The 19,656-nt window shown below is 29.8% G+C and overlaps 2 protein-coding genes across 4 annotated transcripts in view; both read right to left on the bottom strand.

Moving 5' to 3' along the window:
- The window catches only part of LOC130902535 (BUB3-interacting and GLEBS motif-containing protein ZNF207), a 30,701-nt gene extending 15,086 nt beyond the window's left edge, over positions 1 to 15,615 (bottom strand). For 2 of the 3 annotated variants that reach the window (XR_009060412.1, XM_057814756.1), the window contains exons 1-6: positions 15,418 to 15,581; positions 15,096 to 15,304; positions 14,712 to 14,973; positions 10,643 to 10,794; positions 9,750 to 9,976; positions 8,200 to 8,434 (exon numbers count right to left, since the gene is read on the bottom strand). Coding sequence is in view for 2 of the 3 variants with exons in the window: in XM_057814756.1 (XP_057670739.1) it covers positions 8,200 to 8,434; positions 9,750 to 9,976; positions 10,643 to 10,794; positions 14,712 to 14,973; positions 15,096 to 15,304; positions 15,418 to 15,458 (1,126 nt within the window). In the remaining variant the exon portion in view is untranslated. Of the gene's footprint in view, positions 1 to 8,199; positions 8,435 to 9,749; positions 9,977 to 10,642; positions 10,795 to 14,711; positions 14,974 to 15,095; positions 15,305 to 15,417 lie in introns of all 3 variants that reach the window. The other variant, XM_057814755.1, reaches the window with a different exon arrangement.
- An 880-nt stretch (positions 15,616 to 16,495) lies between these two features.
- LOC130901251 (THO complex subunit 4) lies at positions 16,496 to 19,223 on the bottom strand. Its single transcript, XM_057812470.1, has 3 exons — positions 18,905 to 19,223; positions 18,360 to 18,783; positions 16,496 to 17,049 (listed from the first exon to the last, which is right to left on the bottom strand). Exons 1-3 carry the CDS (start codon positions 19,112 to 19,114, stop codon positions 16,952 to 16,954), a joined length of 732 nt encoding a protein of 243 aa, XP_057668453.1. The 5' UTR covers positions 19,115 to 19,223; the 3' UTR covers positions 16,496 to 16,951.
- Positions 19,224 to 19,656: the final 433 nt, after the last annotated feature.

Genomic DNA, 19,656 nt, shown 5'->3' with positions numbered 1-19,656 from the left:
AAAAAAAAATCTCTAGCATGAAAATTGATAAAAACAAGGTCGGCTCCAACTATTTTCTACAAAAAAATCAGTAAAAACCACTCCCTAACTCCCAAACAACGGAAAAAGTTTGCATTTTTGAGGAAAATTTATAGAATCTTTTTTAGAGTATATAATTGGAGCTTTAAAATAAAAAAATCTCTTACATGAAAATTCATCAAAATAAGGTAGGTTCCAACTATTTTCAACGAAAAAATCAGTAAAAATAACCCCTTAACTACCTCCCCAATAAAAATAGATCTTCACCCTTTTGTAATTCTCTTTATATATGTATTATAGATACACTCAAGAAGTTTGACCAATTTGAAATGCGTAATGTTAGAAAAATTGGAGTTTAAAAAGCAAACGATTTTTTTTTGCAATTTTGCATTTTTTCACTCTTTATTTCAAAATATGTGCGAAAATATTGGTGATACGAAAAGAAATTATAAAACACTTAATTGTAGCTTTTTTATAACTAAAATTTTTCTGTATGTAGATTTTGTACACTGTGCATATTCAGCCGTAAATACCTCGTATTTGCGAGCGAACACCAAATTATCTTTAAATTTAATTCTCATAGTCTTGTAGCTATTGAAAAGTCCTATAAAATCATGTTCAAAAAAAACAAGATGTTTATAAAACCAATCAATATTTACATAACCGGTGTATTCGGCAATAATATGTTATTTATACAACTTTTTCTACTCAAATCGAAAAGCAGAGAAGAAACATCTGCTCGTGTGACTGTGTGCACCTTGATAAGTTCAAAAAAGTGAAAGATTTGAAAGCTTTTCTAGAGCAGATGCGGTATGAGCATTTCATCAAAGCCACAACAGTGTAGTGAAGCTGTCTCCCCTTCTGCCCACTGTTGATACCTAAGACAAGCACACAAGAAGATGCTATTATCAAATTCAACAGTAGTCTGAAAATCAAAAGATCCGAACAACAGATTGGAGCTGGAATTTTAATGAAGGTTTATTATACCCCGTACGGATGAACAAACCGCCTGCATGCACCCGATGAACTTTTAAAAATGATTTTTTGCCAATGCATAAAAGGGTCCGACACTTTATACGGGTGCAGGAAACTTAGATTATATTGCAATTCCACTTGTTCTTATATTATAAAAATTGCTGTTATTAAGGGTAATTTTTGAAAATTGAAATATTATGAAATTGTATCTTATAGCATAAAACAATCCTTATTTAACTAATCCAAGCCAAATTTTACTCATGTTAAAGTTGAAAATGTTATTTTAAAATTTTTCACAAAAAGAATAATACGGCATGGAACAGAAAATTAACTAGACGGTAGAATGAGCCTAACAACAAATTTTGGTACAAATCAATGCAGGACGACAAAATAGCAAATGTTTTCTTTTTTTTAACTCCATTTCATGGACTAGTTGAATGTTTTCGAAATTTCAGAATTTGTACTAGATAAAAATAAATAAATAGAAGGTATGTGTATCTATTTTAATTATTTGTAGTTATACATGTACATTTACATAAGTAAATTGATAAGACATTTATATAACAGTGGCAAATTTGGTTCCGTAATATATGAAGAAAAATTACAGCATTGCGAATGCCGTATCAGCTACAACTTGAAATTGAAAGAATTGTGAGAGAATTCAAAATAAGTTAGCTTAAAAGTCAACTTGTGAGTGAATAAGACATGTAGAGTGAACACACCAGAAAGAAAGAGAAAGAGGTTATCCAATAGTTTATATAGAATAGTTAATGCAAGGAACGCCTTGAACACGAAAGCTAAGAAAAATCAGCAGAAGATTAACCAATTTCCTATTATCTTATAATTTTTAGTATAACTATTTGATTTCCCTCCTTTCAACTAACATAAAAAATATTTTATAACAACATCTATTGCCTCATTTTTTGACAGTAAATAGTTTGACAGAGCTTGCTAAAACCAGTAATTCAGTTTTCTCGACTATTTCATATTTAAATACTATGGCTTAAAAATTTAAAGCATGTAAGTACTAAAGGCCGCTTGACTGATGCAAGACAATGTGCAAGAAATTGCAAACAATTTCTTGCAAGAAACCAATTTAATGGACGAATATTTCATGTTAGTTAACATTTTGTAAGTCCTTTGCCATCGCGTCATGATTGCCACTAATCATCATACCATAAGAAAAAGTAAACGATTTCCTAACCTCAAATGTTATTCAATATTTTGTGATCGGTTTAAAAATGAAAATAACAAAGTAAAGTGAATAAGAAAAAGTGCATCTCTCGCAATAATTATATCTGCTGCTGCCTTTGTTTTTCAATATCATGGACAGAAGTAGCACCTGGGCGATGGTAGGACAATCCTTGGAATCAGATAAAAACATATCCAAAAATGATTCGAGAATGGATGAAGAAACGTTTTAAAAACTCTTAATGAAAATAAAACATAAGATAACTAAGAATATATCGATACGTAATATCAGTAGATTAAAACTCATTTCTTTATAGAATTGCAATTTGCAATACATCTGCGCATGTTTTTGATCAAGAAATATTGAATCTTGCATTGCATCACACGTTGTTTTGCATCATGTCAAGCGGCTTTAATCTTGAAAGAAAAAAACAGCCAGACGCTAACAGAAAGCATAATATGTTATTAAAACTTTGTTAATATGATTATTTTTATTACATTTTTGACTAATATTAATAAAGCACAAAAAAAATAACTCACTAAATTGAAGTAGTATTAAAATATAACATCAAAAAGTTAATACATTAAGGGGTAACACCACTGTAAAAATTTCGAAAAGTCAATATTTTTTTTTGGCTAAAATGGTAGGGAGTACTTAAAATGATTTTTCGAAAAAAAAAATTCTAAGTTATGAGAATCAGACGATAGGTATCGCTCCGAAATGTTTACCCGTCTCAGCGACTATTTCTACTAGTAAATACTACACACGGCTACCTATGGGTGGCACTAGTGAAATTATGAACTGTCTTTGTGTTAGTGTATTAGTGCAGTGTCAGTTTGACCGTTGCATCACGCCTGTCATCCCGTTTTCAAATTTTAAACGTGTTTTTCTAGAAATCACTTTTTTTAACACTACCACCACAATTATTTGCCCAATTTTTAACAGATTGATTTAAAATTGATTTTTTTAACGAAAAAAAAAATTATTTTGCTGACCTTCCAACATTTTGTTAAAATTCTCTTGCTTTTAGTTCAAACATTAAGAAAAAACTTGATTTTCATGTTTCCAATGAGTAGCTACGACGAAAAGTAGGTGGTAGTTCCTCTTATACTTATAGCCATTTTGTTTTTGTAAGCTCTATAAAAATTAATTCAATTGCCTCAAAACATGTATAATAAAGTCATCTAATCAGATTTTGCCACCTGATATAGTTTTTTTGAAAAAAAAATCCCAAAATAATCTTCAAAATCCATGTTACCACTTAATGCTAACCAAAATAAAAAAAATTGTTCATTTATTAGTTTCGTACACTTAGGAATGTGAGAATGTAATTTTTTCTCAAGAAGAAACAAAGAAACAAATTTGCATACGATTTTTGATATATAGTTTCTCCTTTGTTGATGATCAAACCACAATGGCAAAACAAGAAAATCCAAAAGAAGACATTCACTACTTATGAAGTTACTTGATAAAATTATAGAGAAAGTAATAGAGATATTAAAAAATTAATCTATTAAGTGATGTTTACGTTACCAGCCCAATGAGGCTATAAGATTAAAGGTACTAGATCATTGGAAATGGATCTATGCAAATTAAAATAATATATTTATTTTAAACAGAAGGGCAAGGAATTAAATTACATTGTTAAAATACCTTACCGACACCATTCTGTCAAAGAAAAAGTGATTATATGGTATATGAATTAATTAGTTGGAATAAATCCAGTACATACCACTTTTGAACTGATTAAATACCCTGTACTGAAAAGTAGAGATTATTTTTAACATTTAAATGATTTCCCTAACTCTTTCTGAAACTATGTAGAAAAGAAAATACTTTATAAGATAGTAAACCAATATATTGAACTAAATGAAGGGAATTTTGGGTGAATATTTAAAAGTGAGGATCCATCTCAAACTTACTCCAAAACATTTTTCGTGCATATAGAGATATTTTTTGGTGCTTCAAAAGTACTTTAAAGGTGGGGGAGACACATATTTTCCGTGAGAACACTCATTACCTTATGCATGTTAAATGTCACTTCTTCTATTGTGTCTAATTTAGAACTGGTAGCTCCGCTGAGAATTTTTCGTTGATTTGTCACTATAGAAAAAGAAAGGAGGGTGGACTCCAAAGAGACTAACCCCATGTGGGATCTGATGGCACAGCCCCCAGTGTAGATTATAATTCTTCTCTCACGAAATTTTGTCTAAACATTCATCCGTTCATTATATCAAACGTTGAAAGCTTATCGTAAAAAATGTATGTATTTCTTTTATTTAATATTATAGGTTTCGAGCACTTGACAGTTAATCATACTTGTAATTTCGTGAATTCTGATTCCAGTGCATACACTCAAAACGGGGAGCGAGTGTGGCATGATCCACGTGATAATAGGCCAAAATATGGCCACCGTGATTATCACATGGATGGTTACATAGCGGAATTTCGGTTTAGACGCCATTATGCTAACCACACTGATCGCTTACAAGTATTGGCTACAGCGAGTCGTAATTTTCATTTTAAATAAGGTAAGTGTTGATAATTCATAATAGGAAATGAAATAACTTTTTATTAAAACTAAAACTACGTTAAAAATGAAAAATGATTTTTTTCGATCATCCTTTTAAAAAAATGTTTCCCCTACCTTAACATAACTTATTTTACCCCCTTAAAAGATCTGAAGTGCAGCAAAAAACTTTTTGGAGTAAGTTTGGGGTGGAGCCCCACTTCTAAATATTTACCAAATGATGAAACATTTGTTGTATCTAAAAATTTGATACACAACAAAATTGATCTTTTTGTTAGAGTTAGTTAAATACTGGTTAGTTAAGTGTTAGATACTATGCAAAATTTGGTAAGTTGAAATTATTCTTGAGTCTATATTGTTCACAACCATTCCTACATCTGTAAATATAAACAAAAAAATAAGGAAACTAAACATATGATAACAAATATAATATTCTTGTTATTAATTTTAAGGACAAAAATAAAATCCTCTTAACTTCACTATAAAGAAATTTTTTCTTAAAAAATAGAATTTTAAAAATTAAATGAATAAACAGTAATATTGTAACACATTAGAAGTTCTACTTATTTTACACATTAAAGAATGAGCAGAAGTCAAAAGTTAAAATTTTCTTTAAAAGTTGCATATTTGTCCAGAGTGAATTTACTCACATACAGCTAAAATAGCTCTCAACTAAGCTCACCAACCAAATAATCTCCCTAACCACATTACAAAAAAATGTAGGCGACAATATAAAAAAAACACACATTTCTAATTAATGATATGAATTAGACACTTTTAAGAAATATGAGTTTAGTATCACTATAAGAAATTGAAAGCAATACTCATCTAGCAATAGATACAAAAGTCTCATTATATAGCTATAAAGTTGGATAATATGTAAATCAGAAGCTTTATTAAAGCCAATTAAAATTGGGGATCCCAACTACTAATAATAGGTTTTTGTTTGGGGTGGAAGGGTAGTATTTTTAATTTGTTTATTTAAGTTGCACACAATTGTAGATCTACAAATTCACAATTTTCTCAATTCCATCTACTAGTTATACTACTATTTATATCTTTCAAATTTATATGTGTGATATTTACTAAAACGATTTGTAGCTATAACTGGAGAAAATTTTAACGATAAGGGTTACCGTTTTTATGCCTACTAGTTGGTGTAACCAGTGATTAACGTATAGCTGTAAAAATTTGTTATTTATATAATAACATAAAGTGCAATTGAAAAAAAAAGACTAAATTCTTATAAAGAGATGGTTAGTAGTGATTCAAAAGAACAATATACCCCTTCAAAGCCTGTTCCTGGCGATTATGCATTAAAGGTCCAAAATAAAAGCTGAAATTTGATATTACATAATGGAAACCTCACTCGAAATGAGCATCTCTAGTAGTAAAATCAAATGTGGTAGCAATCATTGAAACCTGTACAACTTACATACAAGATTTATCGAGTCTTGTTGGTAGTTGAACTTTTAGTAGCATTAAATGAAGTTACTGTATGTAAAACATAGTATAGAGAAATTGGAACAAAAGCATTAACAAAAAAAAAGGGGGAAAATGAAACCCGTTGTGATTCTTTTAACTCAATACTATTCACCAAATGAAATATCTATGTCGCGATAAAAAATATAATGGCAAATAAAACCAAAACTAGTATGAAAACACCATACATAAGGAAAATTAATATTTAATAGATACAACTCGACACTCGAAAAGAACAAGAAAATATAGAAGATAAAGATGCTACCCAAGTAAAACTTACATAATCAAAGTAAATATATTTTACTGACCAACACTACTAAAAACTTATTCTTATTAAATAAATGCTGTAATAGGTGAAAAATAATGGCAGAATGTATGTTCTCACATATTAATATGGTAGGTCTGAAATCTCGTTAATATTTGGTATTATATGAAATATACAATTACAGTAGTGAGAATTTATTAAGTTATATTGTAATTATACATTTATTTTCAAAATCTAACTCAATCACTAGTTGATGTCACTAAAACTCAACCAATTTCGTTTTATAAACAATATGGGCTGGTGTTATTCTTCAAGTTGATAATTATTTGTTTATTAACAAACATGATTTATATAAAAACGTGTCTAATACTCTTTTGGCAATCGATTTATGTGGCTTATCCGAATCTCTTTATTAAAATTAACCTGAAGTTGGCATTCCTGGGACTGTTAGATACTCACTGTTTACTACCACTACATTAACATTCACAATTACCACTGTCTTAAAGTTACAGAATTTGTCCTACATTATATACTAGATTTCACTCGTCATTGCAACTTCCCTTGCAGAAAAGAGTTCTAGCATAAAAAAAATTCACATTAAATTACTCTCTAATAAACTATAAATGGGACCGATGCGAATAGATCCTTTTTCTCTCAAATTATTTTTATTGACAGCATACTTAAAATACCCGATTTATCTGTCAGTTCATGTTTTAAATGAACTAGGTGTTCCTTGAACCAGACATTAAAATATTCCAAAATTGCAAACTCTATAACAATTTATTAAAAAATTTTTTCTTTTTTTTTGAGAAATCTATTGATTTTAGACATGTTCTTATAAAAATCATCTCAAATAAATTTTATCATTAATAAACAAAAATATCAATTACATAATACACAGCCTATTCAGGTTAACCACTGTCCTAACATTTTTCAACTACTATAATCCTAACTGTAAATGTTCGATTTAATATCCTACTCGCGCCTAGTTATATTTTAGGTCACAATGGCAGTCCAATTATATATATTTCCAATTAAAATTAAATGTAGATACAAAATTAGAAATATAAAAGTACATAAATAATATACAAGTTCAAAAACCTCATAATTAAAGGAAACAGAGAACTATGTTGATTATATTATAAAAATAATTTCACAGTTATTTCATAATACACTTTCTTTTAATATTTTCTCGGTAATCTTTTTTAAAAATGCAAGCATTCAACTGTAGTTCACTTTGTAATTCCATGCAGGTAGTATCTTAGTTAAACACATAATTATCACAATTAAGTAAGATTGAAACTATGAAAACTTTGTTGTAGACCAAACAGGTTAAAATTAATTGAATAATAAAAAATTACTGTTAGGGGAGCATGATTAAAACTATAAATACCAAAAGGGAAAAAATTCTAACATATTAACGTCATATAAATTAAGACAAATCCAAGGCTTGGGCACAACAAAAGAAAAATAAAAAGTCCTTGTACTTTTTTATTCCTTTACTACTTGGAAAATGGACAGAAAAAAATATAAGATATCAGAAAATGTGGAATATACAAAATCTAAAAAATGAATATTGGGTATTTAAAATATTTTTCAGTAATTATATGAAGTCTACCTGCATAGATTAAAAAATATATGTATGGCCTACACTCCAAACTTGATGCAAGTCTTTTATTTATAAATGAATCTTCATATATCTTCAATGTAATGCCTTAAGATTATCCGTTTACCTACCTGGGGGCATAGATAAAGGTGGTGGTCTCATAAGGGGCCCTCCTAGAAGCGTTGGAGGCCCAGGTATCATTTGTGGCCTCATAGGTGCCATTATAGGTCCTCCCATTGTCATACCGATGGGTGGACCTGTGACTCTAACTGGGAACCTCTGCATCATTGCTGCATGATGATTCATAGCTTCTACGTGTTTTTGTTGAGCTGCCGCTTGTTGAGCTGCCGATACTGCTATTGCCAACTGAAAACCAATGGTGATTGATTTTTGTTCAAATATTAATCTGACAAAGCCATTAATGTTATAATTATGAAAATACTTACACCATATAGCTCAACACAATGAATTTCTTTGAAACGATATATATTTTATTTTTTAAGTATATTGTAGTAGTTGAAATGTAGGTATATAACATTACTCAATAAGTCGTGTGACTGATACACAGATAGCGCTACCATTGTCAAATTCATATGACGTTTATGAAGTATTAACTTTCAAAAGGCTATGTGTAAAATTTAATTACATTTTAATTAGTCCAAAAAAAGTGACAGCCATTTAATTGAAGCTACTTTTATTATTTTCAAAACAAAGGATTCATAATAACTTCATGTGTTAATTTATCATTGCTTCTTGATGAAAAAAATACTGCACAAGGTCAGCAATTGCTTCAAAAATGTTATCCTAACTCTGCTCCATTAAAAAGAACCATTTGCTTTTGGTTTGCTAAATTAAAATGTGGTCATACAGATATCGATGAAATGAGGCCGTAAAAATATCATAAGGCAGTGTGTTTATAATCATGCATGAACATTTGACCATGAGAAAGCTTTTTTCAAAATGTGTGCCGCGTTTACTTATAGTCGATCAAAAACAACAACGTGTTGATGATGTGAGGCCATGTTTACACATAATAAATAAAATTTTTTGCATCGATATGTGACAATGGATGAACATGGATCCATCTCTCCACTCCGTAATCAAAACGATCATCATCTGAGTGGACTGCAGCTGGTGAACCACGTCCGAAGCGTTCAAAGACACAATAGTCAGCTGGCAAGGTTATGGTTTCAGTATATTGGGATGCGCATGGAATATTGTTGATCAATTATATCGAAAAGAGAGAGACAATCAATAGCAAATATTACGTACAGTTGTTGGATCGTTTGAATGCAGAAATCAAGGAAAAACGGCCTCATATAATGCACCAATCCAAAAGTCGATTGCTAAATTGAAGGAATTACACTTTGAATTGCTTCCTCATCTACCATATAGTCCAGTTCTGGCCTCTGGTGACTACTGGCTATTCGCTAATCTCAAAAAAGTGTTCGCCTGTAAGAAATTTAGCTTAAATGAAGAAGTAATTGCCTATTTTGATACAAAAGACAAATCCATCTACAAACATGACATCGGAGAAGCGTTGGAATGATTGTATTGCTCGTGAAGAAGATTACATTGATGAATAAAAAAAAATATGTTTTTCTTAGTTAGTCACACGACTTATTGAGTAACGTGATATTTATATAAACATGCTATAGAGTGAATTTATTAAATTAATCACCTCTGAAGCAGCATTACTGGAACTAGAAGGTCCCTCATCTGTTTTTGATGGAATGTTTTTGGCATATTTTGAACTTCTGGCTCTAATTTCTTCTAGTGATGTATCTTCAGTAGGATGTATTATTTTACTAGTGGCACTAGACGTCGTTATAGTCGACACCTTACTACTATCGGAACTACTACTACCTCCTGGAGTATTTGTCGTTGGTGGCGCACTTATTGTAGCAGCTATAATAAGTAAGCCATGATTATTATTTTCACAATTTCACAAGTATTATCATATGCAATTAAATCCTAATTTAAAAAAAATCCTAAAAAAAAAACAGTTTGACAGTATATTGTTATAATTTGATTTGAAATAGACAAATTACATGTTTTTCAAACATTAAAAAGACGTCCTATACTGCAAGGATTCACCATAACTGTAAATGCAAGAAACATCAATGTCAGCACCATGGAAAATTATGGAAATCATTTCACAAATAAATTTTATCCCAATTTTACAATTTTCAATGGACAAAAAAAGATTAATGGAAGAAATAAATTTAATAATCAGAGGAAATTAAATAAAAATAAACAGGCTTACAATTATTATGTCAATATTGACTCCAGTAGGAACCAGTTCCACAACATGTGTACACATTGCCATTATCAGTTCAAGACTGAATTGGTCTGTTCCACACTAAATTGTTAATTGTCCATTATTCTTCAAAGAAAAGCCTCAACTATAGCAGGTTTTAATTCTACACTGTAATCACTGCTAATAACCCTCGTGGTTAATGCAAGTAATTAAATAAATAAGTAAAATTGAAACTTAACTTATAACATGCGGAACAACATAAATAAATTTAGTATGTTCCTTGCAAATATAAAATATATTATTAATTTGTGTACCTGATGATATTGGCTTAAAATCGGCTCCAACTACTGGTGTTCCAGGACCACCAGGTGACGAGGTAGGTATAGCACTAGGAAATAGGGGTTTTGGTGGACCTGCTTGGTTCTGCATCATTTGTTGCATGTGTGCAGCAGGCATCATTTGCATGCTACAATCAAAAAAATATAACATAATTATATATTACATCTATAATTTGTTAGAAAATGATAAAGCAAAAGTTACTTAACTGCAAATATTTGTCTAAAAATAAAGGGAAATTAAAAATAAATGAAAAGGTCACTTGAATGTAAACAAACTTATGCTCATAACTTTAGATTATATATTATTTTAATAGGAGTTAAGCAGTTATGCAGTATTTGACAATATTTTGAGGATCAAGGATACAAGAGAAAAATGTTTGAGCAACTTAATTTCAATCTACAAGTGCAAATATCAAAAGAATTTCCACGATATATTACAAAAAACTTGACTGTTTCACTGCATTCCCATTTCACTCATTGATATATTACCATAGTTTTTTTAATGAAAGTAAAGAGGAAACACTATATTAAACAAAATGTTATTGTAATAAGAAAATTCTATGGCAAGATTGTATTATTCTTTCCCTTAATACGTGAAATTTATATCTACTTCAAAGCCTCTATTGTTAAATATTTTTTTTAAAATAACATCAAACAAAAAAAATTATTTGAAAATAAATCTGGTGAGCACGACGTAAATAAATATCAGTCATAGATTCGTTTCACAAAACTTCATCCATTTGATATTCTCCTCAGGAATAGTTCCCAATTTGAAGCAACCTTAATCATTTTTTCATATTTAGTATACATTTTTAAGCATTACAATATATAACCAAACATATGGCAATTGAAATCAAACACTACTAAAGTAGAGAAAAATACAATGGGACAGTCAAGTTTATTATAATTTATAACGACTTTCTGAACTTACATTGGTAGATTATAATTAAGTTTGTAGTGTTAATGTTTTATATGACTTATACAATAGGTTATTTTTATTTAAACAATTTCAACTTACTTCTGTTACATTCACGCACAATTTTTATTATAAAATGGTAATATTCCCAAAGTTACTTATTACAATTAAGTAATCAATTTCAATAATCAGATAATCAGTTCAATTTTAATTAAATGACAAAGTTAAATGTCAAAATAAGTTACACTATTTGATATGAATAATAGGTCAGTTTTCCAAAATATACAAATCATTATAATAAGCCCTAAATATTTGAGATCACTTAAATTTGGAAATGGTAATATATAAATTGGACATAAACCAATTGTATTCCAAAAATATCCTATATCAAGTCTGACTGAGCAGATTCTATCAATATAATCAATTACGTTTGTTTATATTGTGATGCTCCACATATCTTTTTAAATGTGAGTGCAAGAATTTTATATATTTGGCATTTTACAGTTACTGTAGATTTTTTTAAGTCAATAATTTATTCTCAAGGCAATGAGTCAATGGAAATATACCATTAAATTCATACAAACGAATGGATAATCTCACATAATATATCGAAATCTTCATTTGTATCTTTGTTATGATCCATATAGACATGATTAACCAATTAGTTAGGGTATTTTGCGCAACCATCGGATTAATAATTGAATATGAGCTACAATATTTTTATTGACAATGGAACAAAGAAATACAATTGATCTCATTGCTGCAAAATCATTATCATAAACATTTATAATTAAACGACACGATTTCAAATACTTTTTATATAATCTCAAGAAACACAATCTAGATGACTCAACAGCTTCTAAAGTAGTGCAAACATTCTGTATTTTTCTAATCTGAAATAATATTTTCTATATATTCACTCTAAAAATAAGATGCCATAATTTATTTATAGTGCATAAACTTTTTCATACAGAAACCACTAGTGTTATCAATATACATTTTTGAGTCTATGTAATTACTGAATGCACTGATAACTGTCACTACACCAACCATCAAAATTACACTGTTTAGACACATATTTCAAAAAATCAAGTTATTGGGGATCAAAAATAAACAATTTACTTTGGTTTCTGAATACAATAACTATGTTATCAAAACATGAATTAGACAGTGTAACTGTGTTTATATGGGGGTAGTTAACATTGTGCTCAGTATGAATACCACCTACTATTCTAGAAATTTCAATTTGTAGCTCCTTTGAAATATCATAGTATGGCTACAATTTGCTGATGTGACATTTTGTTTATGGGATATACTTACTTTGCTGATTGTATGTGCAGTTCACCTTATTCTCAAATCAAACAATATTGACAAAAGCACTAAGGTAAGAGCACCAGTGACAGACAATGTACCTATATCCTATATCTATAACTTTCTAGTTTGATCCTCAATATTGAGAAAACTATAATTATCTCCATCTATCTGTTAATAGGTAAATTATATATTTACTGCGGTAAACAACTGACTTTCTGCTATTTAGTGGAGTTAACAAGACATGTTTGGGTTGATGTCAGGTAAATCGTGATTTCTCTATGAATTCAGTACACTACAGTAAGTACTGTTAAATACAGAGTCTTAAATTTCAAGTTGAGAGTATATATTTGATATTTTTAGTTTTCTGTGACTTTGGGGTAATAACCATTAAACTGTAGAGCTTGAAATTAAAGTTATTTTGTTTTTTTTTTATAAAGACGGGTGTGTCGACTTTGGGTGAACATATTTTTTATTCGTATCAATTGAAGGAATGTTATGCCAGAGCAGATGTATTCAGCTCTGTCTGTCTGCGGAAATGGTATACCTATAGCAACTGCTACAAAATAGTTTAATGTACTAAGAACCACTCTTTGGGAAAAACTTCATGGAAAATATCCTGAGTGGAAAAAAATTGGACCTTTCCCAATGTTTCCTCCAGAACAAGAAAAAAATGTTGATTTGTTTAAAATAATGACAAGAGAAAGTTTCTCATATTTAAATTTAATATATTATCATATGCTAGGAAACTAGCAGCCGAGTTGAAGAAAATCAATCTTGATGCAAAAACAAGATCAGATGTAAATGGTTTCAAGTGTCGCCATCCAAATTTATCCCAGTGTATTAGCCAAAATTTAACTAAAAATTTATGAAAAATAATTTTTATTCAACTACCTATATAAAATCTGAATTTGTAAGATACTGTGTATGTTTTATTTAAATAATTAGATTTATACTATTTTATTTTCCAAAATTTTATTTATTTAAATTTTGTTATTAGTTTAGCAATATTAGCCAATAGCCATTGGTACTTGGCAAAGTCTGGCTTTGGTCAAGCCATGTCTAATATAGGAGCATTTGCACTTTTAAATAAATAAGTGCATATGGAAAGAAATAAAAATCTTCAAGAGCTTCTAGTTCTGTCAATTATCTACATAATAGCCCCGCAATAAAAATGGAAGATATTCTCCATGTTTTTTATTTGCAATTGTTCTTTTAAAAAAGTATCCTCACTACATCCCTAAAGTGTCTGCCACTGGTGCTCTTACTTAAATGATTGATTGTATGAAAACTTTTAGACAAATTTGTTTGGATGCATGCATAGTATGTAAATTTTTTCCTTTACTATTCATAGTCTGTTAAAACATTATTTCTTGAAATTGTCTCAAAAAATTTGAAATTTATTCTCAAATATTTTTACATTCAAGTTATTAGATTAATGAGATAATATTCAACTTAGGTTATAGTCTTTTTAAATACGCATTTCAATAATTATTTCTTAAAATTGTATAAACCCAGCCACACATGAATAAATTTATATATGAATACAAATAAATTTGAACAACCATAAAATTACATTGACTGAAATCACAAATAATTTTATTTGTTTCATCCAAATTCAATTATCTCGTATTTTACCAATTATCATATAATACTAAGCATTTTAGAATGTATTCTATTATTGATAAAAAGGTGTTTTCAAATCTAAAAAAAAATATTCAAAAAATAGAACATGAAAATTGTGTAACGTTTCTTATAAATAAATGTGCAACTCAATTGAAATAAAATCATAAATTGTACTTACTGCTAACTACTTACCCTGGATGTGGCATGAAATGGTGTCCCATAGGTCCCATTTGCATCATTGGACCCATAGGCATACCTGGTGGCATTCCTGGAGGTGGCATCATTCCGGGCATCATATTAGGCACTCCTTGCATAACTCCTGGAGCACTACCTAAAAGCCCCTCTGGTTTAGGTCTTTTAACCGCTGGTTCATCATCATCAGAGCCTGAATCATTTGGTGGCCTACTTCCTTGTTTTTGTCTTTCATGTTCCCGTAAATCTGCTGCAGGTATTCCTGGTAAATAAACAAAATACATTTTAAAATTATTGGAATACAGTTTCAAGAGAGCAAGGAGTTAATAACTGGCAGGTATGACTGCCCTGTATTATTTTTAGAATGCTAAAAATAAGATTTACCTTCCATCCCATATATTTCAATATCAACATTAGAACGATTTGGCAATGAATTAGGAACCTTATCTATCGTTTCCTTATGGACCTGCATACAATGTATTGAAAGCCCGGGTCCTGTATATAATTTTTTGTGGCATATGTGACATTTGAAATGCTTGGCCTTTTGATGTTGTATAAGGATTTTCTCATCCTCAAATTCTCGATTGCAATACCTAAATTTGGTTAAGGAAAAAAATCTATAAATACAACTATTGCGTGATATATTTAGTACGAAGAAACAAGCGTAGTTACAGGAGGGTTAAGAAAATCATGTTTAAAAGGATACCAGCACCAAGGTTTTGACAACTTCTTCTTCTTACGACCCATTATAATACACTAGTTTAAAAAGTAATGTTCAGTTATCAACAACTATTAAACATTGAGCACCAATTCAATTTTATTTAATTATAATATAATTTTCTTTGCTAATTTTTACTAAAGATGGCCGAACTCAAATGAAGTATGAAAGTAACGTTTACACTATAAAACAAACCATAGAACGAAAGTTCGGAACACACAATGGAAATTTGTATAAAGCAACGTTCATCAATATAGTTTTCACAATGAGCTCACCAATCACAGTAGTTCTATTAAAACTAGCCAATCATATATCTATGACTTTATAACCATTGCTGTAACACAATCTAAAATTTTTGTTATATTAAGTTAATGTAACAAATCAAATAATTAATAATTTTAATTTAAAAACTGAAAGTAGTCGAAACGTTGTTCGCATGGAAAATTTTGAAATTTTCACATATATAAAAGTAATTTAATAAATATTGAAATATAATATTATATACAGTATACTAAATACTTGAACATCTATAGTTATTTGAATAATTTCCAAACGCTTCATAAATTATGCTTAAAATAACTTAATCAAGGATCTTAAAGGAAACCTTGATCACTGAATTATCAAGTAGAAATTTTATTGACATAACATGTAATTTAAATAATTGTAAACTAACGGATCGAATTTCAGGAGTCAGTAGAGGCGTCAAATCCGCCACTGGATATATCTTGATCCTATTTTTTCTGATTATTTACAAACTATTAAAAAAAATATAAATTTATTGAATATTCTGAATTATACAGGGTGATATGCACATTTTGACAAGGATTTAGAGGACAAACCTAATTTTGTGTATTTATTTATAAGCGTTTTTAGTTTTAATGATCATTTTTTATATATTACCATCTATTCTAGTCATATTAGACATAGATAGTTGTAAAAATTCAAGCTTATTTTTGAAAATTTGCAGGAATTAAACAAAAAGGAAGTCTAGGAAAAAATTGGATTTCAGGAACAGTAGAAGAAATGATAATAGTGGGAAAAGTATGTTGGTTCAAAATAAAAAATGTTTCAATAATTGATCTTTTTCTGTTTTATTAACTCATAGTTTCACTTTTCTTTATTTTTTTGAGCGAAAACTAAAAACCAACCGAATAACAATTATTAGCTCTTAAACATTCCTATGAACTACTTCACACAATATTTTATTGTTCAAATTAGCCTTCAAAAACTGAATTGCTCAAGAAATAAAATAGCAACAAACTGTTTTAATTTATTTATTACAAACTATTTTCTAAATTAACTTACATGTATCCTAATAATAAAATTTACAATTAACAAGTTATACATAATTAATTACCCTCTGTCAAATTTTAAATTTAAAAGAAACATTCAGTATAAAATAAAGGTGTTATTTTACAGATGGTATAATGAAGAAAGTCCTAAAAAAAATAAAGTTTCACACAAAACTTATAAAAGGAGTCACCCCTGATTCTAATGATATAACTCAAAGAATTAGTGAATGTTACTTCATTTCTTTTGTATAAGCATCTAACTCTGCATCCAACTCTTCAGCTGTGGGTTGTTTTCTTGAATTCCTTTGATTGCGACCACCTCGAGCTCCTGAAATGAATTTGTACATAAACAATTATTATAGTTGTTTTAAAAAAGGTATGTCAATTGCAATAATAATTTAATAATATCTAACACAAAAGTAAAGTAATAGGACTATTGCTAATCATTATTTTGGACTATCAAAATAGTCAGGTGACTCTCTCAAGAAGTACAAAAATCAAAATCTATAAGATGTTAATTGTACTAGTTTTAAGCTATGACTCTAAAACCTGGACCCTAACAAAAGTGGATAAGTTACTATCGACCTTTGAGGAAAAGATACTAAGAAAAATTTATGGGGCTAACCAAGAAAATAACGTCTGGAAATGTGGATACAACTTCAAGTTCTCAACTTCTACAGAGAATCAGGAAACAAAGACTTAATAACATTTTGATCCATTCATTGTCACCTGAATTGAGTAAATGTGCAATGGGTTAATGGGGACCTGTTTTTTAAGTAATTATTACTAAATACATGAGCTACTTCTTCATGTCATTATTAAGTATGGTAATCTCTAATCATTAATATTGTAAATATTTTGTTTTGTAAACATTAGGATTTTTCAGACTATAACCTGGATTCAGGCGATCATCCATCAGCTTATTACATATCCTAACCCAGAACTAGATTTAGGTCATATAGCTTCTGAAAATTGTAATTAGTTTTTTGTGGAAATTTCAAATTTAAACCATGACTTGTAAGTACTTTTGATTTTGATTATTTTTTTTGTACCTTAATTTAGAATGAAAGATATTATATAATAGATTCTAGATGTTTAATAATTATTAGAGAAGTTAACAATCATTTATCCATTCACACAGATTTTTCATTAAAGTTTAATACCAATAAGCTATTTTTATGCTAAAATGCAAAAAAGGTAAACCACAAACTTCGGTAGTCTGTAACTTATGCTACTCATGGGAATTAAAAGTAGACAACTATATAAGGGAAATAAATAATTTTTAATGTTAAAAAAACCATAGACAAATGAAACAACACATCAGCTAATCACATTTATCCACTATTCTACCAGAGTAAAAAGGATTCTATTATATAATTGTGGCCCTATTAACCTGATCAGTTTCCAAACAATAAATGTGAAAACATCACCATTAATTTGATGAATACAATAAACCTTTGGAAACTAATTAAATGATAGTATCGGAAACCAAGATTATCAACAAAATGACAACTAATATTTGATTGATGTAACTGAGAGTAACAATGAATTCTGACACTCTTTATTACAAATGAAGACATCACGTGGTATACTATTTACAAACCATTTTTTTTGAATTTTTTCAAAAACTGAACTTACCTCTGGGAACTCGAGATTTATTTCCCCTAGGACTCCTATTTTGGAACTTCCTGTCATTCCCTCCACTTCGTCTCATAGGACTAGGAATTTCTGATGTTGTAAGTTGTATATTCATTGCTCTCCCATCTAGAGGTACGCCATTGTACTGTTTCATTGCTTTGATTGCATCACTTCTTCTTTCAAATATAACATCGGCTGTTCCCAAAGATCGGCCAGACCTATCATAATGTACTGCAGCACTTTTTAGTGGTCCGAATTCAGCAAATAGTTCTTGTATGTCAGAATCAGAAACTCCAAAATCTAGATTAGAAACCATGAGTTTTGTAGGTCCCATTGTCGCTTGTACAGTTGCTCGAGCTGCTGCAACTTTTCTAGGACCATAGCCCTCAAATAGATCATGCTTCCATGCACTGTTAACATCTCCCTAAAGAAACAAGTCAGCATCTATAGCTTCGGCTGTATTTTTATGAAGACTCCCATAACATTCCAGCCCGAGCTTCAAACATAAAAAAAGATTAATAAAATAAAGTAGAATATGTAATTACCCGCGTGTAATTTCGTGATATTCCACCACGTCCGCGACCTCTTTGTATATTTCCACCACTGGAACGAGTAGAATTTCTAAAATTTCCACCACGGCGTTGTCCGCCACTGCCTCCTCCGCGACCTCGTCCACCTCTTCTGCCGCCTCGTCCTCTTTGATGCCGATTTGTTTTAATAATATCGTCTAAACTCATTTCAATTTTATCAACCATTTTATTTGTGAATTAAAACTACAATTTACGATAGCGTCTTAACAGCAGTTTATTACAATATCAACATAAAATAAATGGCGTTTATCTGCCTTCACGAAAGATGAGAAATTATTGGTGGGAGGTAACAGTTGAGCCAACATCGCCAAAATGTTGTCTCCAGAATATCTGAAGAGAAGCGCGTTCGTGAGAATAGAGCTTTCATATGTTTTTTAACCACAGCAAGAGGAAGATAAGGTGTGTGCTCCATTAAAGGCGTTGCTGTAAACTATGATCGGGTCAACTCAATCATGATTTTGAATATTCGAAAAATAATCCGAATCATGTTTTGTTCTAGGAAACTGAACGAAATGATCGGATCATGCCGTATAATTATAACAAAGCATTATCTAAAGTTTAGCCACCAAAAAGGGAGAACGACGTTTGAAAGTGTGATAAAATTCCAGAGGATGTTGTTCATGTATGATTGTATGTATATATGATTCATGAATGATCCAAATATATATGTAAATATTTCGTTCCGGATTTGGGTACTTAATCAGCTG

This window comes from Diorhabda carinulata, chromosome X, assembly GCF_026250575.1.
Source record: "Diorhabda carinulata isolate Delta chromosome X, icDioCari1.1, whole genome shotgun sequence".
Taxonomy (NCBI): domain Eukaryota; kingdom Metazoa; phylum Arthropoda; class Insecta; order Coleoptera; family Chrysomelidae; genus Diorhabda; species Diorhabda carinulata.
Note: the sequence above shows the minus strand (reverse complement) of the source record. Positions and strands in the feature narration are given on the sequence as shown.

Excerpts from the sequence above, each read along its gene's own strand:
- LOC130901251 (XM_057812470.1), bottom strand. The coding sequence starts at position 19,114 with ATGGTTGATAAAATTGAAATGAGTTTAGACGATATTATTAAAACAAAT. Across the intron at positions 18,784-18,904 it reads TATCACGAAATTACACGCGG|GGAGATGTTAACAGTGCATG; the intron begins GTAATTACATAT and ends TTGTTTCTTTAG. Across the intron at positions 17,050-18,359 it reads TAAATCTCGAGTTCCCAGAG|GAGCTCGAGGTGGTCGCAAT; the intron begins GTAAGTTCAGTT and ends AATTCATTTCAG.